Consider the following 27,037-nt stretch of genomic DNA (forward strand, 5'->3'; position numbering starts at 1 on the left):
CCAGGCGGCCTGGGGTTCGGGCCTCCCTCCCGGTTCCTTAGGACGCGGGGCCGGCGGCCAGCGCGGGAGCAGCGGGCAGCAGAAAGCGAAAGGCTGCGGCGCGTCTCTCTCCTCCCCGAGCAGCCCTAAAGCCCCGGGAAGGCCAGGCGGACGGGGTGGCCGGCTGGCGGGGGTCCGCTGCCCCGAGAATGGGGAATTTCTCTTTCACCCAGGATATGGAGACTGTTTCAATCACCAGGGTGAGGGGCCCCGGGGCCGAGGGCGAGCGGGTGGCCGCGGGGAGGGTCTCCCACTCTTGCCGGAGTGTGGCGGCGCGGCGGCGCGTGGTCGGGGCGCGGGGTGCGGGCCGCGGGGGCCTGGGTGGTTCGGTCCCACGTCCAGCCCGGGGATGGGTCCCGACTCGCAGCCCTTTGTCTTAGGGGGCCTCCCTACGAAGTTCCCTCCTGCACACACACCCATTGCTCCGATTGCGGTCAGGGAAGGAAGAGATGCCGAGTCCGGCGTCCCGGAGTGGCACCGCCTGGCCTTTCAGCCCCTTCCCTCCAGCAGTTGGCGTTGCACACCCCGAGAAAGGCTGGGGTTCTCCGGGCTGACGGCGGCAGGTGGTGGCCCCAGCCGCGCCGCGGAGCCACCGAGGGTGGCGGAATGCGGAAAACGGGGGATCGCTCTTCCCTTGTCCAGGGTGATGCGCCTTCCCTGCGCCCCACTCTCCTGTGGGAGCATCTGGCTGAACCTGAATAGTGATGGATCTCCCCCGTTTGCTATATATACTGTTTAAGGTTAAGCTTAAGGTCATTTTTCTATTAGTGCTTATTCAAATAGAGGGATGTGTGTGTGTGTGTGTGTGTGTGTTTGGTTGGGTTAAGAATGTGAAAATGTGTTTCATTTTCACGTAACGCGTTTAAAAAACATACCATATGAAGCATTTGTTAACCGTGGGTAACTTAGCAAGTTACCAAGTAAGTCTAGAGTGTTATCGTACAGGGATGCTTCAGTCCATCTAAACTCAAATGTTGCCTTGCAATGCTTATCAAGTTTATTAAAATTTATTACAGAGTGAGTGTATAAAACTGGGGAAAGCATGCAGTTTTAACAAAAAGCCTCCACGGTCATTAAGATACAGTATAGTTAGTGGTATACTTTTGTTTCTTTTTAGCTCAAGTTGGGTGATTCATCATTCCTGCAGCCAGTAACGCAGCTTGTGTTTTTTTTCTCTTGTGTAAGCTGGTGATTGTGTCACATCCCAAAGTTTTCTGATAAGGACTTCATGAATGGTGACATGTGTTGTGTACAACCACTGTGCTCACCTCCTCCTTCGTGGCTCAGCGTCACCTATAGAATATGGTGACCGGAAATGAGCAGAACTGGGATTTGTGATCTCTAGTGCCTCTTTTTAAAAACTAAAGGTAATAGCGTAGATCACAGGATACTAAATGGAAGAACAATATTTCCAATTTTTCTGATAATGGGGATTTTTCTCTAAAGTAGAGAAAACCAGTTCTGACCTGCACCGCTTCTGGCTACTTGTTTGTGTTGGGAGAGAAGGAGTAGAAACCAGTCAGTGGCTTAACCTCTCAGTCTAGGTGTTCTCACCTAGAACACCAGGGATTTTGACAATGTGACTGTGGAGCCTACAAATCTTGAAAACCTCATCCCTGGGTGTCAAGTATTGAAACTTCCATTGCTGTAAAATTGGTGGCGCTTATAGTAGGTAAGGTCTATTCTAGTTTTAACATCCATAGTTTGGTATTATTTTCAAAATGAAGCTAATTTCAACTCTGCTATGAAATTTAGGAAGAGTTTGCTTGTCAGTTTACTCTGGTACTGCAATAAAATTAGATAATCTCCACTTTCTCTTTTGAGTCAATGGTAAAATTATTTGTCTCTGTAACTTAATGAATTAGAGCTTTGCCAACAACTACTTGCCAGTAGTAAAAAAGTAGGGATGTGTGCATTGTTACCACTAAAAATCTACTAATATGGTGTTCTTATTACCTGTATTTTGTCGTAATTTTTGACTGGACATTTATTTCAGTGCTGGGAAATTAATAGTGAGCAGATTAATGAAGTTGAGCTTTAGACATTTAGATGTCAATATTGTAAAAACAGGAATAAACTATTTTTCTTCTGCTAAATGATGTGGTTGTGTTATCAATAGGGTCACTTTTCAGAAAATTTACTATTAAATCTAATGTCAGATACTTGCTGGTCTTTTTGGTTCTCTATTAAATTGGATATATGTAAGTTAGATATATCTTGGATGCTTTATTTTACTTTCAAAAGATACAGAACACAATCCTATATTTTCACATAAATTCTGGAAGGGAGATTTGGGGGATTTCAGAATTTGCCATGCTGATGAAACTTACACTGTACAATACCGCTTTTTTCTGAAACCCCTTTAGAACACCTTTCTCAGTTTAAGCTTAGATCGTTTGAGTGCACAGTGATTGCATACTGCCCAACTTGAAAAACCAGAATTTGCATTTAGATATGTATTTAGATAAAATAGAGTACAAACTTTAGTGTTCTAGATGCTGTTCTATGCATCTTTTTTTCACTTTATTATAATTGTTGACATTATTACGTATGTCCCCATTTATCCCTCTTTGCCCACCTCCACCCAGCCCCTACCCTCCCGTCCCTCTCACCATCACCACACTGTTGTCTGTGCACCTTCTTTCATCCAGTTCCCCCTCTCCCCTCCCCTCTGACAAGTGTCAGTCTGTTCCATGTATCCATGCCTCTGTTTCTATTTTGTTCCTCAGTTCATTAGATGGCACACATAGTGAGATTACATGGTATTTGTCTTTCTCTGACTAGCTTATTTTACTTAGCATAAGAATTTCCAGGTTCATGCTATCACAAAAAGTAAAAATTCCTTTTTTTATGGCCGCATAGTATTCCATTGTGTAAATGTACCACAGCTTTTCTATCCACTAATCTGCTGATAAGCACTTGGGCTGTATCCAGATCTTGGCTATGGTAAATAACACTACTATGAACTAAGGGGTGTGTATATTCTTCCGAATTGGTGTTTCGGGATTCTTAGGCTATATTCCCAGAAGTGAGATCACTGGGTCAAAATGCCTTTTTAAGTTTTTGAGGAAATGTCATTCTGTTTTTCCACAGAGCTGTACCAGTTTGCATTCCCACCCACAGTGCCTGAGAATTCCCTTTTCTGCACATCCTCACCAACATTTGTTGTTTGTTTGTTGTTTTATTGATGGTAGCCATTCTGGCAGGTGTGAGGTGATTTCTCATTGTGGTTTTAATTTGCATCTCTCTGATGATTAGTGACATTGAGCATTTTTTTCATATGTCTATTGAGCATCTGTATGTCCTCTTTGGAGAAATGTCTATTCAAGTCCTTTGCCCATTTTTTAGTTGGATTGTTTGTCTTCCTGGTGTTGAGATGTATGCATCACTTTAAAAAAAGTTTCAACATTCCTTTGAAGGAGTTACTCTTTTCCACTGAAAAGAGGAAACTGAGGTTCAAGTGGAGTGATTTTCCTGAGCCTTACAACTGGTAAATGCCAGATCCAGGCAAGTTAAAACACTGAAGAAATGCGTTGCTGATGCTTGTCTTCTTAAAGAAGAGATTGGCACCAATCCCTTTTTTCCGTGTTAACTGTTTTCCCAGATACTAAACTATGTCTTTAGGACTTGGAAGAGTTGCCATTACTGTCTTTTAGTATAAAAGGGCATGTGATCAGTGGTTGGTTTGTTTATTAAATATTGAATATTTTTGAGCACCACTTTTGTGTCAGGAACTATTATAGATGGTGGGCACAAGGCAGGGAACAAAACAGAAAAACCACCTGCCTTCATGGAGCATTCATTCTTGATTGGGGAGACAGAAAATAAGCTAACTCCATCTCTATAGATAAAATACTAGCAGTGAACATTTACTGATTTATGCAGGGGTAGGTTCCAAATGCTGTACGCAGATTAGTTGATTTAGTCTTCACTTTATTGATTTACTCTTCACAACAACCCTGTGAGGTAGGTATTCTCCCCATTTCATAGGGACAAAGAAACATTAGGTAACTTGTTTGCTTAAGGTACTACAATTAAAAGTGATAGACCTGGAATTTTATGTCCAGTGCCCGAGTTAGTGCTCAAAAAACACAAAAAAACTTTCTTTGTAGAAGAAAGATTCATGTTAGATAAAGGGAAAAACTTCCTGACACTAACGTGAACTATAAAAAAATTTGTGAAATTTTCCCATTGATAACTTTGTATCATTCTTCCGATTGGTTCTTAGAAAAGAAGTACGTAGTAAATGAGTTCTGGAGAAGCTGCTTGTGCTGCTGGAGCCTGGTTCTGAGAAAGCCACCTCTGCTTCTGTTTTGTTTGTTTGTTTTTGAGTTCTGGAGAAGTTGCTTGTGCTGCCGGAACCTGGTTCTGGGAAAGCCACCTCTGCTTCTGTTTTGTTTGTTTGTTACCTGGGAAACAGTTAACAGGGGAAAAAAGGGATTGGTGCCAATCCCTTTTCATTCAGCAGGGTGGACTGTGCTAATTATTAAAAAATTTAGCTCCAGCCCTGACCTGTGTGGCTTGATTGGAGCATCGTCATATGCACTGAAGGGTTGAGGGTTCCATTCCCCGGGCAGGACACTCACCCAGGTTATGGGTTCAATCCCCGGTCAGGGCACATACGGAAGGCAGCCAATTGATGTTTCTATCTCTCCCTCTCCCTTTCTCTCACTAGAATCAATGAAGAGCATATCCTTGGGTGAAGATTTAAAAAAAAAATTAGCTCCAAATTCACCCTTTGTGCTTGCTCTGTGGATATGCTGGAGAAAAGGGTTTTTCTTCCTGGGTAAAGGGTACTCTTAGCAGGATCTGTCCTGCTTTTGTGGTGTGAGCACCTCCTGTGGCTGGTTCTTGCACTGCACAGTGGTCAGCTGCAGCCAGCAGCTTGCCATAGCACCCACTTCAGTTGATTTCAGAATGGAGACCCTGCAGCAAATAACTTCTCAGGGAATAGCACCCTGGAGGGGGAGGATTTTCAGCAAGATCCATTGGCAAGTCTGCACAGCTACTTCTGACATTCATTGAGCCATAGCCAGGCCCTCCAGCAAAGTATACATCTCAGTCCTGGGGAATTGGAGGAAACTCTGGGCCAGCCCTAGGGGTAGTTAGTGCTCCATATATTTGTCATTTTTGTAATTCTTTAGAGTTATTTCTTATTAGCCAATCCTTTACTCCAACCCCCTGTAATAGTTATTTTCTTTAAATTAAACTTTGCTATTTCAGATTGTTATGTGATTTGTTTTCTGATTGGATCTCTACTTTTGCAGTGCATAATCATTGCTTTTCATTCAGCAGCTTCTTAGTGCGAAAGAGATGTTGTCCGCCCCCCCATAAACTTTACTACCATTGCTGTAAATAGCAAGTTTATCTTTAAATGTTTTTTATTGATGATCCTTTTTGATTTAAAAATGGAATTTTTAATACATAGTGACTTCATCAGTTAGCTCCCTTCTAATCTTTGTAGCTTCTAGATTTATTTATTTATTCATACTGTATTAAGCACATGCTTTATTCCAGACTGTGCAGTGGCCAGAGAGAACTGTAGTGAACGGGATAGAAACGGATTTTTTGCTGAATGTGAGATAGAATCAATAGGGCTTAGTGAGTTTGGGTATGAGGTGAGAATGAAGTCTCAGGATGACTCAATTTATCTGCCTTAGTATTTGTGTTTTCTGGCTTTGATATGATTCAGAGAATAGAAGGCCTCCGGGTGACAATACTTCTTTTTTCTTAATTTACTGTCTGGTAGTTGGATGGCTATATATTGACTCTTAGAAACTGGCAATAAATGGAACTCTAGGCTGCCTGGGTATATGAAAAGGAAATAAGTGAAACTAGAAGCATTTTCATGAAAAACAAAACAAAACAAAAAGTCAAGTACTGATTAGGAAACTAAAGCCTAAATGATAACTCAAAATTCTATCTAAATATTGTAACAGTGTGTAGTTGTTTTGGCTTATATGAGTTACTGCAAGAGTGCTGTGGCATAGATAGTCTAAAAGAGAAATTATACTAAGCAATAAACTTGTAAATGAATCATATGCATCAAAGAATTGGAATAGCCAAAAATTTATTATATTTGCCCACCATAACATCTCTTAATATGCATATTGTATTTTAGGTTCATTTGTCTTGAAGTGCATTATAATGCTTTTTGGCTGCAAATTTATGTTTTGCGTAGAATGCTGCTCCATCTTGGTAATAAGAGGAATAGGCTGGAGCGGTGACAAAGCCTAAGGATGCTCAAAAGAAGCTTTGATTTAGTACAAGCATACCTCGTTTTATTGCGCTTCACATATTCTGTGTTTTTTACAGATAGAAGGTTTGTGACAACCCTGCATCGAATAACTATTGGTGCCATTTTTCCAACACCATTTTCTCACTTTGTGTGTCACATTTTGGTGATTCCCGCAATATTTCACTTTTTATTATATTTGTTATGATGACCTATGAGCAGTGAGTTTTGACATTACTTACTGTTGTCATTATTTTGGGGCACAGTGAACAGCGCCATCCATATAAGACAACAAACTTAATAAATGTGTGTGTTCTGACTGCTCCACCAACTGGCGATTCCCTCATCTCTGTTTCCTCTGGCCTCCCTAGTCCCTGAGTAACAGTATTGAAATTAGTAATAATCCTACAATAGCCTCTAAGTGTTCAAGTGAAAGGAAGGATTGAACATTTCTCAGTTTAAATCAAAAGCTAGAAATTCAGCTTAGTGAGGAATGCTCGTAGGATGCCTTGGTAGGCCAAAAGGTAGGCCTCTTGCACCAAACGATTAGCCAAATTGTGAATACAAAGGAAACTTGAAGGAAATTAAAAGTGCTACTTCAGTGAACACATGAATAGTAAGAAAGGGAAATGGACTTATTGCTGATATGGAAAAAGTTTTAGTAGTTTCCATAAACCAGCCACCACATTCCCTTAAGCCAGTGGTTTTCAACCTTCTGGCCCTAAAACATTTCCTCATGTTGTGACCCCCAACCATAAAATTGTTTTCGTTGCTACTTCATAACTAATTTTGCTATTGTTATGAATCATAATGTAAATATCTGATATGCAGGATGGTCTTAGGCGACCCCTGTGAAAGAGTCGTTTGACCGCCAAAAGGGTCGCAACCCACAGGTTGAGAACTGCTGCCTTAAGCCATAAGCCTAATTCAGAGCAAAGCCCTAACTCTCTTGAATTCTCTAAAGGCTGAGAGGCGAGGAAGCTATAAAAGAAAAATTTGAAGCTAACAGATGTCAATTCATGAGGTTTGAGGAAAGAAGCTGTTTCCATTATATAAAAGTTCAAGGTGAAGCATCAAGTGCTAATGTCAAAGCTGCAGCATGTTTTTAAGAAGATTAGGTTAGTTAATGAAGGTGGCTACACCAAATAACAGATTGTATTGATGAGGCAGCCTTTTATTGGAAAAAGATGCCATCCAGGAGTTTCATAGCTAGAGAGGAGAAGTCAGTGCCTGGCTTTAAAGCTTCTGAGGACAGGCTGACTCTCTTGTTAGGGGTTAGTGTAGCTGGTGACTTTCAGTTGAAGCCAATGCTCATTTAACTATTCCAAAAATCCTAGAGCCATTAGAATTATGCTAAATCTACTCTATGTGCTCTAGAAACAATGGTTTACTGACTATTTTAAGCCTACTGTTGAGACCTACTGCTTAGAAAAAAAGATTTCTTCAAAATATTACTGGTCACTGACAATGCACCTGGTCACCCACGAGCTTTGATGGAGGTGTACAATCAGATTAATGTTGTTTTCATGGCTGTGAACACAAATTTCATTCTGTGGCCCATGGATCAAGGGCTAATTTCAACTTTCAAGCCTTATTTAAGAAATACATTTTGTGCCCTGGCCGGTTTGGCCCAGTGGATAGAGCATTGGCCTACGGACTGAAGGGTCCCTGGTTTGATTCCTGGTCAGGGCACATGCCTGGGTTGCAGGCTCAATCCCTGGTTGGGGGTGTGCAGGAGGCAGCTGATCAATGATTCTCTCTCATTAATGTTTCTCTCCCTCTCCCTTCCTCTCTGAAATCAATTAAAAAAAAAAAAGAAATACATTTTGTGACCCGGCCAGTTTTGCACAGTGGTTAGAGCATCAGCCCATGGATCAAAGGGTCCTGGGTTTGATTCATGTACTTCAGATGCAGGTTCCCCAGCCCTTGTTGGGGTGCGTGCAGGAGGCAACGTTGTGTCTCTCTCCCATTGATATTTCTCTCTCTCTCTCTCCCTCTCCCTCTCCTTTCCACTTTCTAGAAATAGTTGGCAAAAATATTTTCAGATAAAGATTAAAAAAAAACATTTTGTTAGGTTAGGGGTGCCATAGGTAGTGATTTCTCTGATGCATCTGGGCAAAGTAAATTGAAAACTTTCTGGAAAGGATTCACCATTTTAGATGCCATTAAGAACATTTGTGACTAGAGGCTCAGTGCATGAAATTCATGCATTGGTAGGGTCCCTAGCAGCTGCCGGCTGCCGCCGGGTACTCCCTCCCGGCCACCTGCCCCCCATCGCTGCCATTGGTCACCACCTGCGGGGCCCGATTGCCCTGCCACCGCCCGGCTTCCAGGTGCTGAGGGAACAGGGTGACAGCCACAACCCCCACTGCTGCCGCTGGTCACTGCCTATGGGGGCCCGATCGCGCCACTGATTGCCCTGCAATCGGATTGGTGGAGCATCAGGCCCCTGCCCGGCTCCCTCAGTGCCTGGGAGCCCGGTGGTGGCGGGGTGATTGGCCCCTGCCTGGCGACCAGTGGCTCGCACCTGCCTTGGCCTGGTGCTGCCCACTCACCTGCTCCACCATCCTGCCTCTGTCCAGCTCTTGTCGGGGCCCATCAGGGTCTGCAGCACCTCCACTGCTGCCAGCGCTGCGTCACCAACGCCCGCCATGTTCCATGCCGCCTCCTGGTGATCAGTGCACGTCATAGCAAACTGTCGAACTCCCAGTTGAGGGGACAATTTGCATATTAGGCTTTTATTATATAGGATTAATGAGAAGAAGTCAAAATATCAACATTTACAAGAGTTTGGAAGTTTATTCCAACCTTCAAGGATAATTTTGAGGAGTTCAAGACTTCAATGGAAGAAGTAACTGCAGATGTGGTAGAAATAGTTAGAGAATTAGAATTAGCCTGAAGATATGACTGAATTGCTGCAATTGTATGATAAAACTTTAGTGGATGAAGAGTTGCTTCGAATGGATGAGCAGAGACCATGGTTTCTGGGGATGGAATCTACTGGTAAAAATGCTGTCAAGAATGTTGAAATGACAAAGGATTTTAGAGTATTATATAAACATAGTTGATAAAGTCAAGGCAGGGTTTGAGAGGATTGACTCCAATTTTGACAGTTCTTTGTGTAAAATGCTACCCAGCAGCATCGCATATCACAAAGAAATTGTTCATGAAAGGGTCAATCCATGTGGCAAACTTCATTGTCTTATTTTAAGAAATTTCCACAGCCACCCCAACCTTTAGCAACCACTACCCTGATCAGTCAGCAGCCATCAAAATCAAGGCAAGCAAAAAGATTACTACTCACTGAAGGCTCAGATGATGGTTAGTATTTTTATCAGTATAGTATTTTGTAATGTACATTGTTTTTTAGACATAATGCTGTTGTACACTTGGTAGACTATAGTGTAGTATAAACATAACTTTTATATCCACTGGAAAACCAAAACATTATTTGAGTCATTTCATTGCAATATTCACTTTATTGTGGTGGTCTAGAACAGAACCCACAATATTTTGAGGTATGCCTGTATTAAAAAGTGTGAATAATCTAACCCTACTTTTGGGAATAAATGGACTTTTTTTTACCATTGAGTTGGTACCTTTATCTTTGAGCCCATTCCACAATTATGTCTTAATTTTATGATTCTCACCGTGACCCACAGGACATATGTTAAAATTAGGAAGCTGTCAAAAACAGCCATTTGTGCTTTATTGTGAAAACTCAAATAGAGACAAGTCTTGGGAGGGAGTAAACTTGGTAATGATTGTGGCTTGTAGGTGTTTAGGCAGGATGAAGAGGTGGAAGATTTCTGGATCATGGAGTCCTATTGGGATGCCCTCTAAAGAGATTCAGACTGCTCCACAGAAGTGGTGGGGAAGGCGAGACCAATGGCTCACTTCTGCTGGTCTTTTGAGTTAAAGGTTAAGGTGCCATGCACTGAGTTATACCATAGCTGGAAAGAATGGATGAAATAGGATATTTAAAAATTTTGTTTTTCATTAATAAATCACTGGTGTCTTGTTTATTTCAGAGCACAAAGTTATCATTGTTGGGCTGGATAATGCAGGGAAAACTACCATCCTTTATCAATTGTAAGTAATAACTACTTTCACATTTTTATTTTATTGTTTACTAGAAGCCTGGTGCACGAAATTCATGCATGGGTAGGGTCCTTAGGCCTGGCCTGCGATCAGGGCCAATTGGGGCCTTCCTTCCCCTGGCTGTTGGCTGCTGGCCAGGGCCTTCCTTTGTTCCGCACCACCCCCTGGTGGTCAGTGCACATCATAGCGAGTGGTCGAACTCCTGGTTGGTCAACCTCCCAAAGGGACAATTTGCATATTAGCCTACTATATAATAAAAGCCCAGCGACCATTATGGTGGAACTACCAGAACGATGAGTCACTATGACGCACACTGACCACCAGGGGCAGACGCTTAATGCAGGAGCTGCCCCCTGGTGGTCAGTACACTCCCACAGTGGGAGCGCCGCTCAGCCAGAAGCTAGGCTCACGGCTGGCGAGCGCAGCGGCGGAGGCAGGAGCCTCCTGCCTTCACGGCAGCGCTAAGGAGTGGCGAGCCAAGCGGTAAAGAGCAAGCAGGCGGGTGGTTAGGAGCAAGCAGGCAGGCGGTTAGGAGCAAGGGGTCCCAGATTGCGAGAGAGGGCACAGGCTGGGCTGAAGGACACCCCCCATCCCCCCCATGAACGAATTTTGTGCATTGGGCCTCTAGTTTATTATATAGGATAGTTGCTTTTTCTGCCTAAGTGATATTTGATTAATGAAAGCAATAAAAGTTACATGGAATTTAAGTTATTCTAGAGCAGGGGTGGGGAACCGTTTTTCTGTCAGGGGCCATTTGGATATTTATAACATCATTTGAGGTGTGTATAAAATTTTCAACTTAAAGATTGGCCTGCTGTATTTGGTCAATAATTAACTCATCCTAATGCCTTGGCAGGGCAAGAGCAAATGATTTCATGGGCCTTATAGGACCTGCGGGCCAGACGCTCCCCACCCCTACTCTAAAGAGTTGATACTTTTATGACATTGGTTGTTTTGCTTTTAGAAAGTAAAGAAATATGTGTTTATGTAGTTTCCTAGAATTGAATTTAGAGTATCTCAGATAGTCCACTACCTAGTTCCCCCTCTGTTTAACCCTTTTTTTAACCCTTTTCGGTCCAAAGTCGTGGCTGACTCGACAGACCAGGCGCTAGGAGCAGGTCCAATGTCGAGGCTGAGGTCGACACTGCAAACTGGTTCAACCTTCAATCCCGTCAATTAATTTGGACCAGACTGTTTGAATTCCAAAAATAAAATTGGACCGCAAAGGGTTAAACCCTTAGCTCACTCTTATGAGCTACTGGAAAAGGGACATTTAGGTATAATATGTAAAAGGAGGTCATACTGACTGGTCCCTTGATTGAAAAATATTCAAACAATCTAACTTCCTAGCTAATTGTAACATTTTCAAATTATTTTTTTTTCAGTTCTATGAATGAAGTTGTACATACATCCCCTACAATAGGAAGTAATGTAGAAGAGATAGTGATTAATAATACACGATTTCTAATGTGGGATATTGGTGGCCAAGAATCTCTTCGTTCTTCCTGGAACACTTACTATACTAACACAGAGGTAATGTTTCTTTCTTTCTTTTTTTTAAAATTTAAATTCTTTATTGTTTAAAGTATTACATATGACTCCTCCCCCCCTCCCCCCATTGACCTCTCCCCGATGTTTCTTAATATATTAGAACTTCCATGAGCAGAAGGCTTGGGAAACACCTTCTAGATATGAACTCTTATAGTTAATCTTTTCGAAATATCACAGTATGTTAATAGAAGTAGATTTTAAACATTGTGGAATCTTTGATTCCCTATTTCAGGGTCATTGTCTTGTATATCCACTCTCATGGAACCTCTGTAAGGAGAATTGGTAGTTGATTAGTCTGATTATGTATTGATCCCAGAACTTAAGTAGTTGTTTTTTTAATGAATTCCATCTCACAGTTTGTAATATCATTTCTTTTTTACTATTTATTTATGTGTAGAAGAAAACTAGGTAAAATCTGGTGGTTTCAGTCCTGGCCAAAATTTTACCATGTATTTTATTTTATGCAACACAATTGCACATTAAAGAATTTTTTTCCTTTTGGTTCTCAAGCAATTTAGACAAAACCATGTTTTTATTTCCCAAGAGGAAATGTCAGACCAGTGACATTTCAGATCTTCATTGTATAGACCTTGCAAATTGAAAGCCTGTGATAGTTGCTTTTATAGTGCTGATTATAAGTTAATAAAATTCCAAATGTATACCAAGGTGAATAATGTCATTAGACACAATTAAGTGTTTCTAATGACCTGATCCCCTAACACTCCATAATGCATTTGATCATGTATTTTGTGTGTTTTCTTTTTGGAGAAAGAAAGGTAGATATCGTTACTATTCCTAAATATAACGCTGCAGGTATCAAATTCATGGCAACACTTTGAAAATTAATAGCTTTATTAAAGTACCTTGGAATAGAATGAGTCTGGCAGTAATAAAACCACTTATCAGTGAGGTTTCAAGTGAGAGAAGAGGTAAAATAGTAGTTCTCTTATCATTATGGTTCCTGAAATCTGTAGAATAGAAAAGACTGAAAATTACAGTGGTTTATTTGGAAATGAAAGGCTAGTTCTAAAAAATGAATAGTGCATGTTAATAATAGGCAGGCAGAATTAACTCAGGCATCACACATGCCATCGTAAAGTGACTATATCTGCTCCCGTTTCCCTTCTGGTGGGCATGGCATTAGGAAGAGGTGCAGTGTAGTGCAGTCCTGTACAGCCCCTTCACAGGTTTTTCATTGCATCTTCTGATACCAGTCTTACCAGTTCAGGAGAGAGTTGTGCTTGCCAGTAGCAGGTACCATTTATATAAGGAAGAGAGCATGGCTTTAGCTATAGATTTGTTCTTGCAATTTGTTGATTTTAACTGTCATGTTACTTTACTCCCAAACCCATTCCCTTTTGGATTTTCAAATTGATATTAATATAATAAAATTAAAACTGTCTAGAAGTAACTTAAGTTTATGACCATAATATATTTTTTCTTGACTTATAGTGTAAATAGATGGATATAGTCTTGTTAGCATTCAAAATATTAAGTTAGGAAACAAATGTGTTTTATTGGTTAAAATATTAGCAGAATATTCTGATAGTGTGTTAGTATGTCTTCTATTTTCTCCTATTTTTCTCTTAAAATTTAGTAAATATACTTGAATTCGAAATGGATCAGACCTTTAGGCTTTATGATGTATATATAGTAGGTATCTCTGGTTTTCCAATAATACCATACCATAAGGTTCTAATTTCTTGATAGTTATAGCCTGTAAATCAAATCAGCACTTCATAAATTTTACAATATATAAAATTACATAATCATTAATGACTTTTTTGTAATTCTTTTAGTTTGTAATAGTTGTTGTGGACAGTACAGACAGAGAAAGGATTTCTGTAACTAGAGAAGAACTCTATAAGATGTTAGCCCATGAGGTAAGTAGGACTCTGGCATAAGATGTGTCTATGGGATATTTCTGTCACATTTCTTCTTTCTACTTTTCAGGAGGATACTATTTCAAATGAAAAAAAAGTTATTTATCTGCTGGCCATGCCTGCTTTATAATTTTGACACTTCTCAAATCGGAAGTGTATCTGCATTTGTAGAATCTTATTTCATGTATCCCAGATAAATTTGGTGTAGAAGTTTTCCTGAGTAAAAAGACCTAAATTGGCTTTCCTTTTACATTTTGAATAAATTAATTATACAGAGGAATATCATTGGAAATGAAATTTTAAAGTCTCACAGACACATAGCAAGTCTTGATTGTAACTCAGTTGTTAGACTAATATTTAAATCTGGTTGCTCTTAGGTTTCTCCGATATTGTCCTTTGACTAAACAAACTATATGACTCTCCACATTTCGAAGTCCTTGAGAAATATTACTGGTAGCATAATTTAAAAATTGAATAAACTGAATAATATAGTCAGTAATAATAGTAACTATAAAACCACATAATATTTACTATAGTAGCAATTGATTATATTTTTATGATTTTTATTGTGGATGGAATAAATTTATTTATAGATGGGAATAGGAAAATGAATATTTAGATGTGTGTTATATAATTTTAGTGGAATTTTAATAAAGCTTAAAAATCTGGGATATCTTTATAACAAAGTTTTATATTTGAATATTGATTTGATGATTTGCATTAAGAATTTTGGTATGTTTCAGGCAACTGTTCAAGACTTAAGAAAGCTAGTAAAGTTGTTATGTAAGTTGAACTTCCTGTTTTCCTTGTGATCATGCCCACCAAGATGCACTTTCCCCTGTTTTAGACTGATTCGAGCAGCTGTGTTAAATCCCTTGAGTTTTTGTGTTTTTTTTTTAAAATGCATCTTGCTTTTGTGCGTGCACTTAACAAGTTGCGATTCTACTTTGTGAAACAATCTATAAAAGAGGCAGAACACTAAGGAGTTTTTTCATTTCCCCTTTGTATTTTACAAAAATATGTTTTTTCACTTTATACCAAAGAGTTGTTTTATGTTCTATGAAGACTTTGGAAAAAGAAAAGTAAGACACACGTATTTGTCTTGGCTCAATTTTTTACCCTGCTAACAGGCAGCCTCCCTATTTGATTCTTACTCTGATTGGCCAGTTATGTAAGCAGGATCAGTATAGAAAGTAGTAGCGCTCAAACAAAGTCACTGAATTTTACTTCATGGACAAATGTTGGGGCCATTAACTTGGGCAGGTCAATATGTGACCTAACCAGCTTTTTAAGAGCCAGGCTTTGAATTTAGGCATTTTCATCATTCTTGCTCTTGCTGAGGGTGGGGAGTGAGGGGAGTAGGGGACAAAAATAGGGCATAGTTGGAAAATGAAAGGAAACTGAATGGGGAGATTACCAGAGAAGAAAGGAATTGCAGATGAAGTTGAGAACTAAAGTCACTTAAAAGGGTCCAGAAGAGCCAAATAGAGTTCTGGAGGGGAACAAATGGATCAAAGAATAAGATGTATTAATGAAAAACAAATTTTCAAAGGGGTTAATCAGATGTTTCATACCACAATCACCAACAGAATTTTATCACCATCACTGATAATAATTCTTTACATGCATTACTAAATACAGAGCTATAAAATGTTTTTCAGTATTACTGAAAGCTTCATCTTAAATGAAGTGCAAAACTTAGAAGCTCATGAATTTTAAAATAGTTCCAAATACAAAAGGACAGATGAAATTTTATTCAGAATGACTCAATTTCTAGGAATTATCTTCACAAATGAAGCTTTGAGGAAAAAATTGACAACTACATATGGCATATAGAAGATGCTAAGTAAATATATCTTGCATGTGCTATTACTCATCTTCTTGACTAAACTGAAATGAGTTTTTAGACTTTTAAGACCAGAAATCTGTAGTATGTAGCAGAAAGTTTTTTAAAGTGCTTAAAATGGCTGATGAATAAAAGTTCACAGCTGTTCACCTTGTACTTTGACCTCTTGTTAAGTCAAGTTGATGAACAGCCTTAATCCTATATAACTTTTTACTGTTGTCATAAGGCATAATTGGTGCTGAATAATAAAAAGTAAAGGACTGTTTTCTTTGCTCTCTTCCTAAGTATTTAAAAATAGGTAATATAGGTGCTGTTGTTTTTTTAATTAAGAACCCCAAGTAAAAAAATTTGAGCCTATAAGATCTAGAAAAATTATATTCAATATGGGGTTTTTCAGTGTGTTTTTGAGACCTTTCAATAAAAAGGCTTTATTATCCTTTCAAATTGTAGTCCAGGGGCTTCTCCAAATAATTTAATCACTAGAAGTGAGAAATATAGATTACTTATAAATAAGGTAGTATAAATTTATGTTTCCTAAATTGTGCCAATTATTTCTGTTGTCAAAATTTTGTTCTTAGAATGTGCCAGCATTACCCATCCTGACCTATATAAAAGATTTCAACAGACACTAGCAAGAGATATTGAAACCTGGAAGATAGGAAGATAGGAATTAAATCCATGGAAAGTCCATCTACTCAGTGATTCAGCCACATATCAACTATTGATGCTGTTCCATTTCCATTTAAGATAAGAGAAAAAAAATATCTGTATCCTTGATAATGAATATATATATATATATAATCCATCCATTCAGATTTTTGCCTTTTATTATATAAACAGGTAAACTGAACTATAGATGAAACAAATTGAATGAGAGATGAAACAAATTGAATGAGAAATCTTAAAAGTTAATATTCTAGTATCCTTTTCTGACCATGCTCTTCAGGTAACTCATTAACTGTGTTACGATAGCTGCCATCCTGCAGAGGGCACTGTAACTAAAGTCAGTCTCCGTTGTTATATAAAACCTTTTGCCTAAGTCCTGTTACTCCTTACATTTTTTATTTACATCAGAAAGAATCAAAGAAGCCAATGAAACTATTTTAACAAGAGTAAAATAATGTGCAGCAATGTCAGTTTGTGCCCATTGAAGACTTTCCTGCTTCAAGCACATATACACATGATTGAAAACAAAATATCCCACTAAAATCCCTAAGAAGAAAGATGGCATTCAACACAGTTGAGAAAACTTGCAAGCATAGCAACCAAACCACAGTATCTCTTCATATATAGAGGAAGAATGTTATGAGAGTTTAATCCATCATTGGTTCTTAGTCCATGATCTATGAATGGATTTTAGAGTATCTATTAACACTTTAAAATTTTACATATACTTTTTTTGCATATATACAAATGTGCATTTTTATGAAGAAGAGGTCTATTACAATCGTCAATAGATTATCAGGGAAATCCCAGACTGTAAAAATGGTTGCAAGAGGGAAGAGTGGAGTAAGTCAAAGGAAGAGTAGAGTAAGTCAAAGTCTAAGAACCCTGGTCTGTGTTGTGAGTAAAGCATACCAATCATTTTGGGGCATGCACACGGGTAAGGTAATTATTATTTTGGGGGCAATAAATGAACTAACATTTGTTGAACTGTCACCAAAAGCCAGGTACTGAACTGAGTAGTTTAAATGTACTACTTTATTCGTGTATTAAAACCACATCCCTAAGAGTTAGGTAGTAGTCTCAGCATTTTACAGATGAGGGGCAGTAACTACGATAGGAAGATCTAGGCTAAACCTGGGTCCGTCATTGAGTAGCTATATGACCTTGTCTGAGTTACTTACATCTGTCCTCATCTGTAAAATGGACTAGTAAAGCCTACTTTATAGCAATCTTGTGAGGATTAAAGAGTTTTTATTTAGAAAAAGATTAGTACGATGGGTGGCTTGCTCAAGTTAGATACTCAATAAATGTTGGTAATGAGGAACAAATTCAGAAAGGTTAAAAAACTTTCCTCAGAATAAAAAAATTGAAGTGGTAGAACTTACTTTATAAGTTTAATGCCAATCCAAGATGGCCATCTCAAATATTCAAATCTAAGAAATCATCATGGACAAAGATAGAGGAGCTAGGTCTCAGAAAAGGATAGGGGTGGTTTAGGACAGCACCATTCAACTGGGAGTGAAGCCCTAAGTCTCTAAGGCAGGGGTGGGAACCTTTTTTCTTCCAAGGCCAATTGGATATTTATAACATCATTTGCAGGGCGTACAAAATTATCAACTTAAAAATTAGCCTGCTCCAGTGTGGCTCGGGTGGTTGGGTGTCATCCCATGCACAGAAAGGTTGCCAGTTCCATTCCCAGTCAGGGCACATGCCTGGGTTGCAGGCTTGAACCCCACAGGTGGCCAATTGCTCTCATATCAGTTTCTCTCTCTCTCTCCCTCTAAAAATCAATAAAAAGATCTTTTTTTAAAAAAGCCTGCTATATTTGGTCAAGCATTTAAATAACTCACCCCTCCCTAGTGCCTTGGCACGGCCAGACCAAATGATTTTGTGGGCCTTATAGGACTGGTGGGCCAGACGTTCCCCAACCCTACAGTCCAAGGCATACGTTGTACATAATGAATTAGTTTATTTCCTATGTACCTAGAAGGTACTAGGTTGAGGTAGAATTTTTAAAAGCTCATGAGTACCATGCTAAAACGTAGTTTTTAGTAGCCATAGAAGCCTAGTTTGAGATTAGGGGAAATGGGTAATTATATATTTGAAGACATGGCTGCTTGGTAAATATAGCACTTAGGACCATAAATGTAATCTAGGACTATAAGAAATATATGAATCCATACAAGTATAGATAGATTTATTTAAAATGTGTTCAGTTTTAAGTTTACCTTCCATCAGTATAAGGCTATGAAATGCTTTTATATCAAGTAGTTGAGAAATTCTAGGTTACAGAGATTACCAAAAAAATATTCTATTCATTAAGTTAGAAAATCTCTGAAAAAAATGCATTGGCCCTTATCGTTTTATTTGCTTTTATAGGATCTAAGGAAAGCTGGATTGCTGATTTTTGCTAATAAACAAGATGTTAAAGAATGCATGACTGTAGCAGAAATCTCCCAGTTTTTGAAACTAACTTCTATTAAAGATCACCAGTGGCATATCCAGGCATGCTGTGCTCTTACTGGCGAGGGGTAAGAAGTCTTCCCCATGGATAACGTGTCTTTAGTTTAGGAATATGAATTTCTTCCTAAAATCCAATTTTAAGGTTACCATGTACAGATTGTTCTAAGGAAGAGATGTAAGACATAGTCCATGTCTATAGTGAGTTTTTAACTTGGTTCTGTAAAGAATAAAGCACAACATACACATACACATACTGAACTAATATATGCACATAGTTACAGTTGCTGTAGGAGTTCAGAGACATTAGAATGTCAAGGGGAGCTGGACAAGTTGGGAAACAGTTCTTATTGGTGGTGGGACTTTCGCTATAAGAAAGGAACTAACACTTGCTAAGCCTGTTCTATGTCTTGAGTGTTCCTTCCAGTGTATCATTTATTCCTAACAGTCATGTAGACCAGTTGTTTTAAATTCACACTTTATGCATAAAGAAGTTGAATTAGACTAGTTTGGATGTATTCACTTTTGCCACCACTGTTGTCAAGAGGGAGTTGTTGCAATTTAAAAAAAAAAAAGTGTTAGAATTAGAGAGAGTGTGGCACGAGGGTTCCTGGTTCTGGAAGGGAGGGTGGGTGCCTATAGTAGAATTTTGCCCTAGTCTAGTGTCGTGTAAGACTCCCTCCACGTTCTGCGTGGAGTAGGGTTCGGTATCTGAAAGAGGGGCCGCACACAAATGAGAGAGAAATGACACGAGATAATTTTGAAATATTGGGGGACCAGGCGGGCAAGTCCCGAAGGACTTCCACCTATGCTCAGGCCGCTCCAATCTTTTATTGAGCTTGGAGTAGCCTTAGGTAAGGAGATTTCAATGACACACAGATCAGCAGACAGTTTCTAGGAATAGACAGTATCTGATTAGCTCATCGGTAGTAGACAATTTCTAAGAATAGGCAGGGTATCTGATCAACAATAATCAACAAGGATCTACACAAATATCTAAGGAATTCAGTGAGCTAAGGTGGGGATAATGCTTTAGCTACCATTATCTAGATTAACTGGGTGGTGTCTAAATTAACTGGGTGGTGCACAGCCCTGACCTTTGCTAGGACTTTCAAAGGTTACTAGCTTTTGGGGGGTCTCTGTCTATATTCAGTTAGTGAAGACAATAAATAGTCTCCGGCAGTCTAGTGCCCAGAAGTGAGAGGATTTCAAAAATGAAGTGGTTGTCAGCATTGTTAAATATAACGTCAATGACCAGAAAGATGGAGAGTCCTGTTAGGAGAGATGGAATAGAGGAGGTTAGAAATAGGATAAAAGGCTAAAAGGCTGAGCAAATGAAATAATACTTTTGTTGTAGTTGTTTTTCTAAAATGTGGTAGATCTATATATATTTAAAAGCAGAGAAAAAAAAGAATTAAATTGGAGATGAAGGATTCTAGAGTCTTCAATTTGGGTTCTTCAAGTTGTGATTCTTCAGCTGTTAGGAAAGGTCATTATATGGCTTTAACTATCATCATGGTTTTGAAAGGAAGGGAATTTCTCCCACTTCAGCTAATTCATCTATTTATGTCCCAAGCTTCTGCCCTTTCCTAATACCAGAAGAAGAACCTCAACCCCAAATTAAGACCTCTCTTTAGAATCTGTTATGTATGTACCTTTTAAAAACAAAGAAAAATAATTAAATTGAAGATGAAGTTGAATCTTAGTGAAATAGAAGGCACTGTTATCTAATTACAGACATTTAGAGAGCTTAATTAGAACCTCAAAAAAGCAAATCTGTTCATTTAAAGAAAAATTCATAGATAATACCAACTCTCCACATATTCATTTAAGTAAAAATGTTACATGTTTCTGTCAAATAGTTTAATACATGTCGAGATACCTGTAGCTATATCTTTTTCTATGGAAGGACTTTAAGCAAAAGCACTAATGTAATACTAAATTTGACCACAAAGACAAATCGTCTAGGAATTATATAATACTTAGCTTATATACTTTGAGAAATTGTGTAGGAAATATATCATTAGTTAGGATGGATATGAACTCTGGCAGATTCATTTCTGAAAGAGGAACTAGGTAGCTGGTGGTATCTTTTCAATTCTTGGTGTATGAGGGCCTCCATTTGCAGCAGTCAGCAAGTGGAAGTGTTTGGTTTTGGAGGAGATGTTCCCCTATTGTGGTCTGGCTGCCTTGGTCTGAATTTTTGGTTTTAGTGTTGGTCAGACTTGACTCTTATCTCTGCCATTTGCTAACCTCTCCAAGCCCAGGTTTCCTCTAATATGGGAAGGGTTCTGATCTCACTGTTGTAAAGAAATATTAAGATAATGGATATTAAGTGCTTAGCACAGTCTGGGCCAACACTGAAGCAATCATTTATTTACCTCATTGCCTTTTTTTTTTTCTATTTCTATCTTCTTTTATATTGTTAGACTCATACTTACACAAAAATATGAGTTTTCAGTTTCTCATGTCTGTAAAAGCTCCTGATAGACAATTGTTAATGCTTCATAACAGTTTATTTTGTTGTAACATATGTACAATCATTTTTCTCTTGCTAAACATTTCTTTACCACAATGAACATCTCTTTATAGTATTTTGGATTATGCTCAGTTACCCTTTATTCAGTGATAACTGGTATTAGTGATTAGAGATTTTACTTCCTTCAAAAAATGTAAATATATAGATGTAGCAGACATATTATGTATGTACTCTGTTTTAACAGCTCTACTATATATTTAATATCCTGCAATTTTACTTCATTTAAATAATGAGCATTTTATCATATTGTAAAGTAGTTTTTGAAAGGAGTTTTTAATATTTCATCATATGAATGGTCCATAATTTGTTAAATTTTTCTCTATGTCTAGACCTTTAAATTCTTTTTCCTATTAAAAATGTTTTGATAGTCTTTATACATAAATCTGTCTTTATGTCTTATTTTTTTAGGATGTATTTCTTGAAATAGAAAAGAGGATAGAGAGGGTATTGATATTTTAAATACTCTTGAATATGTATAGCTAAATACTTTCCATGGGCATTTATATAATCACTGAGCTTTTATATGTCAGGCAGTGTTCTAGGCACTAGAAACAAAACAAATGAGAAAGCACGGATGTACTGTGTCTTGAGAGTATGGCTTCACCACAACAGCACCGACATGGAACAGTATTGGTTTTTTAACCTTGGTTGTTTAGGTAAATGAAAAAATGACACCTTGTTTTAGTTTGCTATTTATAGCTTCTTAGTTGAGAATTTGATCAGATTATTTTATTTTCTGTATAGATTATGCCAAGGACTGGAATGGATGATGTCACGACTTAAACTTAGATGATCTCTACTGACTTCTTCTCATAGACTTTATATAAACGAAGTGCTGGACTTTACCTGAAAGCTCCAAAAATTAATGGTTCGGATATATTTATAGTAAACTGATTTAAACTTTTTCTATAAGAAGAAAAATTAAGACCACTTATTTGAAAATGAAGATGAAGCCTCACCTTCCAATTGCTTTCTCATTAGTTTCTTCCAAAGCCAGGTCTTAAAGCTGTGATTGACATTTTTCTCCTAATGAATCCTCTCAAGACATTGTGTAGCCTGTGGTAAGTACAAAAGGAGAGGAAGACATTTTTTAAAACTTTAAGAGCTTTATTATCAGTATAATCCTCTTTTGTTGAATGTTCTCTTTTTGTTCCATTAAGTCAAAATATAAATCAGCACAGATATTCAGTTTCTGGTATTTTAAAATGTAATGTTACTTACGAATAGTATTTTGCATTTGTGTATGTATTGTGTATATACCTCAACCTCAAGTTAATGGCTTTGATTTATGTTCTAAAGAAAAGTGAATAACAAAAATTAATAATATTCTTAATTATAACAATAATGAAATGAATACTGGCATTGGTTTAAGTGCCAATTTGTACTTTTCCCCTATGCTCTCTGCATTGTACTAATCAACCCCCAAAATCATTGAGCTGCTCTTTAAAAAAAGAAAAAAAGTTTGACATTGGATACCTATGTTTTGTTGTTGTTCAAATCACATACATACAAACATGTAATCCAATGAGTGGAATATCTATCAAGTTCTTAGAATTACTAATGGGTACAATTGCACATTGAGCAGTTATCTGATTGTTCCCTTTATGAGACCGTATGCCATCTAAATTACTGAGTAAATTGTTAATCCATTAATCAATTATTAACTCTGATTAAAATTACCAACTGATTTTCAGCATTAATGGAAAACTGTTGTGTGAAATGTCTATCCAGATAAGTGTCACCTTATAAATATTATCAAATAATTTAGCTAGATTCTTCTTAAGTAATAAATTATTTGTCAAGCATTTAAAGTGAATTTGAAATGAAAAGTAAAGCATATTTTCCAAGCAACAAAGATAATTTATTAATTTGAATATTTTTAATTCTTAACTTTTGAAATAGTTTGAGATTTTTTATCTGTGTTTTCTTTTATCTTCTTATAACACGTGAATGTATTGTTTGGCAAGTATAAAATACAAATTTTTTTAGTGCTTTTAAGAATTTGTTTTAAAAATTGATCAACATAATGCATTATTTTTTCTAAGAAATAACTTGCCCCAAAACACCTTCTATGTTCGTGTAGGTTTTTGTGTTTTTTTTTTCAATATCTGAAAAGTCACAGGTATTTCTGTTGTAACTGTAAACACTTACCTAACTAAATGTGTTCAGATATATTCTTGAATACGCAGTCCCTGAAAATCTGAACAGTAATCCAAGCTGGCATGTTTTAGAATATTCAAGAAAAAAATAATTCCTTTTAATACCAGCCTTTTAGATTTTGTGAAGATTTTGATGAGGGATAAACGTATATACTGTAAGCATTGACAAAACTTTAAAAGTTCCTTTCTACAAAATTAAAATGCTCACTATCTAAGTTCAACTCGGGCATAGGAGATGATCAGTGTTTAATGTTGGATGTTTTGTGTTTTATATTTATAATGTTCAAAATGCAAGTATAATATTTTATTATTTGTCAACTTTTACAAAAGTAAATTCTAAATTACTAAGCTTTATTTGTTCATATGTTCTCATACTTTTTTCAAATAACTATAAGGAATTACTTGTTATATATTAAAAACTCCTTTAAAACCCAAATATATATTGTAGGTATTGCAGTTTCATCAGAGAAAAATATTCTATACAGTAGCCCAACAAATCCACACCTTTTATCCTTTTTATTTATTTTTTTGTTTGTTTTTTGTTAATTCTCCCCCAAGGATATTTTTCCATTGATTTTTAGGGAGAGTAGGAGAGGGAAAGACAGAGAGAACCATCAGTGTAAGAGAAACACATTGATTGGTTGCCTCCTGCCTGGGCCCTGACCAGGGCCTGGGCTGCGGAGGAACCTACAACCAAGTACCTGCCCTTGATCGGAACCGAACCCGGGACCCTTCAGTCCGCTGGCTGACACTCCATCCACTGAGCTAGGGCTATCCTTTTTATTTTTTAATGTGAAAAACCACGTTCACTCTCTTGGATTGCAGCCACATCAGTTCAACAGTATACCAGCACATTCCCTTGTCATCAAGGTATTGGCTAAAATTTATTCTAATGGGGTGTTTAAAGCGTACACTACATTGTTGCAGATGGTTTAGTGTAATAGATTATTGACATGGCATCATGAGAATGCAAGAAATCTTATACCACATTTGCAAAACATGATTTTTTGTTATGTTATACTATTCTAGGCTAAGCATTGGAAATGTGTTACCTATATACTTGTGCATAAAACCAAAATTAAAATTCATGTATGAAAATGCATCAAAATCATTTTAACAGTGTTAATTCTAAGATGGAGAGCATATTGGCAGTTTATATGTAGTTTAAGTGGACTTAAGCAAAGGGCAATGCTTTTGGTTTTAATACGCTACTCTTGGCTATAAACAAACATTTTATTTTGTGCTCAACTTTGAAAAGAACAAAGCTTCATACCTCAGTACATGTGGCTGGATTTAAATATCCCATGTTTGCTACTAATTTTGAAAGTCATATGACTTCTCTTGATATCTTGGTACAGTAGCCATATGGTATAAGCATTTAAATAAGTTAAATTTTGCCATACTAGCATTTATAAAATATATCTTACACAGCATATTGAGTTGTTTGAAATTTTCAGTTCTATCTTCTTTGGCTCTCACCATGGGCAAAGAATACAACGAAGGCAGGTAATTTGGGGACCAGGGGGAAGTTGGTAGGGAATATGACATTTTGCCTTAAGAATAAAAAATGCCAGCTTTAGCACTGTTGACTGGCATTTTTAATGCAGGTAAAGTGATTTTTAGAAGTGTAGCACGCAATAGAAGAGTTTCTGGTCTTTAAAAAGTGCCTCGTAGGTGGTTACAGTGATATCACAGAGGAGAGTCAGGAAGTCCCTGAGATATTCTTTTCACTTTTTGTCTGAGTGTATAGTATTAAGATGCCTAGAGGTGGGATTCTATTATACCCTCTGTTACAGGCACTTTACATTTGTTGCTGTGACTACAGCAACCACATACAGTACAGACAACCTCGAAATCTGTTTATATTAGTGTAAATAGAAAAACTGTAGACAATTTTCTAGTTTTCTCTGCAGGCATTTTGGGGAATATATCTGTAGTGCGTTCTGCTTTGTATATAGGGGACAGCAGCACATCCCAGATTATCTGTGGGCTTTGGGGTCATTGTCTCTCAGTTGCCCAGTTGTATTTTGGCATCGATCCATCTTTCACAGCTGGGTAGAGACAGGTTTCTTTGCATGACTTAACTTTGATCCCTCCCACTGTCTAAATATAATCTGGAACTTCTTGCTTCAGGATCAGCTTTCCCACAACTCAGCCATCCCTTGCTCTCCTGTATCTTGATTCACCAACAATGAAGATATGTTATCTGTCCTGGAGGTATTCTAAACTTTCCTGTATCCATTGTTCCCCAAACCACTAGTGTCTAAGTAGGTTCTCTAGTTCTTTGCTATCCTCTCACAACTGGCTTGATTCAGAGATTGGTCTTTGCTCGTTAGAGAGTATTGTCAGACTTGTCAGTATTGTCAGAGCAATACTGGCTTGCTGTGTATTCAGCATACAAATGCCATAGTAGAGTTTTTAAAATTATACCGTATTTAACATTTTAATGCTTCTTAATTTTAGCTTCACATGCTGAAAAGTAGATTCAGAAAGATAAAAGAACTATCTAGACTCTGCCAGCTCCTTGACCTAAAAAGTTAGATATGGAAAGGACTACATGATATGAGTATTGTCTTCCCATTACCAAAAATAGGTTACATTTTGGAGAGTACCAGTACAAATAGTTTCAGTTGGGAAAATATGTCAAGCCAAATTTATGGATAGTGTTTAACCTGAAGACATCTTTACATCCATAAAACCACGGGCCATATTCCATTTTTTTCCTCGTGTTTACTTAAAAAAGATAAACAGTTGCCTAAAGGAATTAGTAATGAGAAATTTATCTTTACAAAATAAACCTGTTGAAATGGGCTTTAAAAGATATAAAAATTATCAACTGTTGTGTGCTGACTCTGTATAGATACAGACATAATATAGAAAACACTTTTTTCAAGTTCTGCTTATACAAAAATAAAACTTCAGTATCATGCTCCCTCAAAGGATGTGTGATAATTTTAAGATCCTCATAGTGAAGTAAAGAAAGACCATTTTAAAACTTTGGATGCTAAAAAGTAACCGCTTCTATTAAACCCTAAAATTGTGTGTGGGATTGTAAAGAAATTGTACCAGGATACAGATGGGTTAATTATGCAGTATTTCTTATCAGTTGTCTAGCCCTGTATGTTCTAAAAGCTAAAGCTTCAATCTTTATGGCCTTGCCTGCTAGGTAGTTTTTTGGTAGAAAATCCCCATAGTCTGTACTGAAGTGCCTAACAGTGATTCGTGTTGATTTGTAAGTCCTTTAATAATTGTGGGTGTGTGCTTGGCTTACTGATGACACAGCCCTGAGAGTTTCTGATTCTCAATTTGTGCTTTATTTGAGTAAAAAGCCTTGAAATTGAAAATACCCACCATAACCTTCAACAAACCAGTTTAAGGAAACATGAGTGAACCCATTTTTTCTCTTTCCTAATGCAAGTATTTTGTGACCCTGATGTTAGTTAATGTGGGAACTAGAAAACTGAACTCTATTTCAGTTTTTAAAAATAGTTTAACACACAGAAAATTAAATTGTGTGTTGTAAAACCTTAGTAAAAGTTGGTTGCTTTTCTAAGAGTA

The 27,037-nt window shown here is 37.6% G+C and overlaps 1 protein-coding gene and 2 pseudogenes across 8 annotated transcripts; 2 read left to right on the forward strand and 1 right to left on the reverse strand.

Moving 5' to 3' along the window:
* LOC102423191 overlaps positions 1 to 630 on the reverse strand; it is a 10,600-nt pseudogene extending 9,970 nt beyond the window's left edge.
* Positions 1 to 9,173, forward strand: part of LOC111826548 — a 16,578-nt pseudogene extending 7,405 nt beyond the window's left edge.
* On the forward strand, positions 11 to 27,023 carry ARL5A (ADP ribosylation factor like GTPase 5A). Of its 8 annotated transcripts, XR_002829897.1 has the most exons (8): positions 9,016 to 9,595; positions 10,306 to 10,366; positions 11,761 to 11,908; positions 13,726 to 13,809; positions 18,701 to 18,852; positions 22,065 to 22,188; positions 22,302 to 22,381; positions 25,613 to 27,023. XR_002829897.1 is itself a non-coding variant. In XM_023756123.1 (7 exons), exons 4-7 carry the CDS (start codon positions 11,765 to 11,767, stop codon positions 22,111 to 22,113), a joined length of 429 nt encoding a protein of 142 aa, XP_023611891.1. In that variant the 5' UTR covers positions 198 to 239; positions 10,306 to 10,366; positions 11,476 to 11,652; positions 11,761 to 11,764; the 3' UTR covers positions 22,114 to 23,833. The 8 variants fall into 8 exon arrangements, 4 of the variants coding, with proteins under 4 accessions (XP_006091347.1, XP_023611891.1, XP_014313499.1 ...); XM_023756123.1 differs by lacking the exons at positions 9,016 to 9,595; positions 25,613 to 27,023 and adding exons at positions 198 to 239; positions 11,476 to 11,652 and having other exon boundaries at positions 22,065 to 23,833; XR_001348764.2 differs by lacking the exon at positions 25,613 to 27,023 and having other exon boundaries at positions 22,302 to 23,833.
* The last annotated feature ends 14 nt before the right edge of the window (positions 27,024 to 27,037 follow it).

Source organism: Myotis lucifugus, unplaced genomic scaffold, assembly GCF_000147115.1.
Source record: "Myotis lucifugus unplaced genomic scaffold, Myoluc2.0 scaffold_89, whole genome shotgun sequence".
Classification (NCBI taxonomy): Eukaryota; Metazoa; Chordata; class Mammalia; order Chiroptera; family Vespertilionidae; genus Myotis; species Myotis lucifugus.

Bases quoted from the DNA above. Each gene is read 5' to 3' on its own strand.
- ARL5A (XM_014458011.2), top strand. From the start codon at position 9,457: ATGTGGCAAACTTCATTGTCTTATTTTAAGAAATTTCCACAGCCACCC. The intron at 10,367-11,760 runs GTAAGTAATAAC...TTTTTTTTTCAG, and splicing joins ACTACCATCCTTTATCAATT to TTCTATGAATGAAGTTGTAC. The intron at 11,909-13,725 runs GTAATGTTTCTT...TAATTCTTTTAG, and splicing joins CTTACTATACTAACACAGAG to TTTGTAATAGTTGTTGTGGA.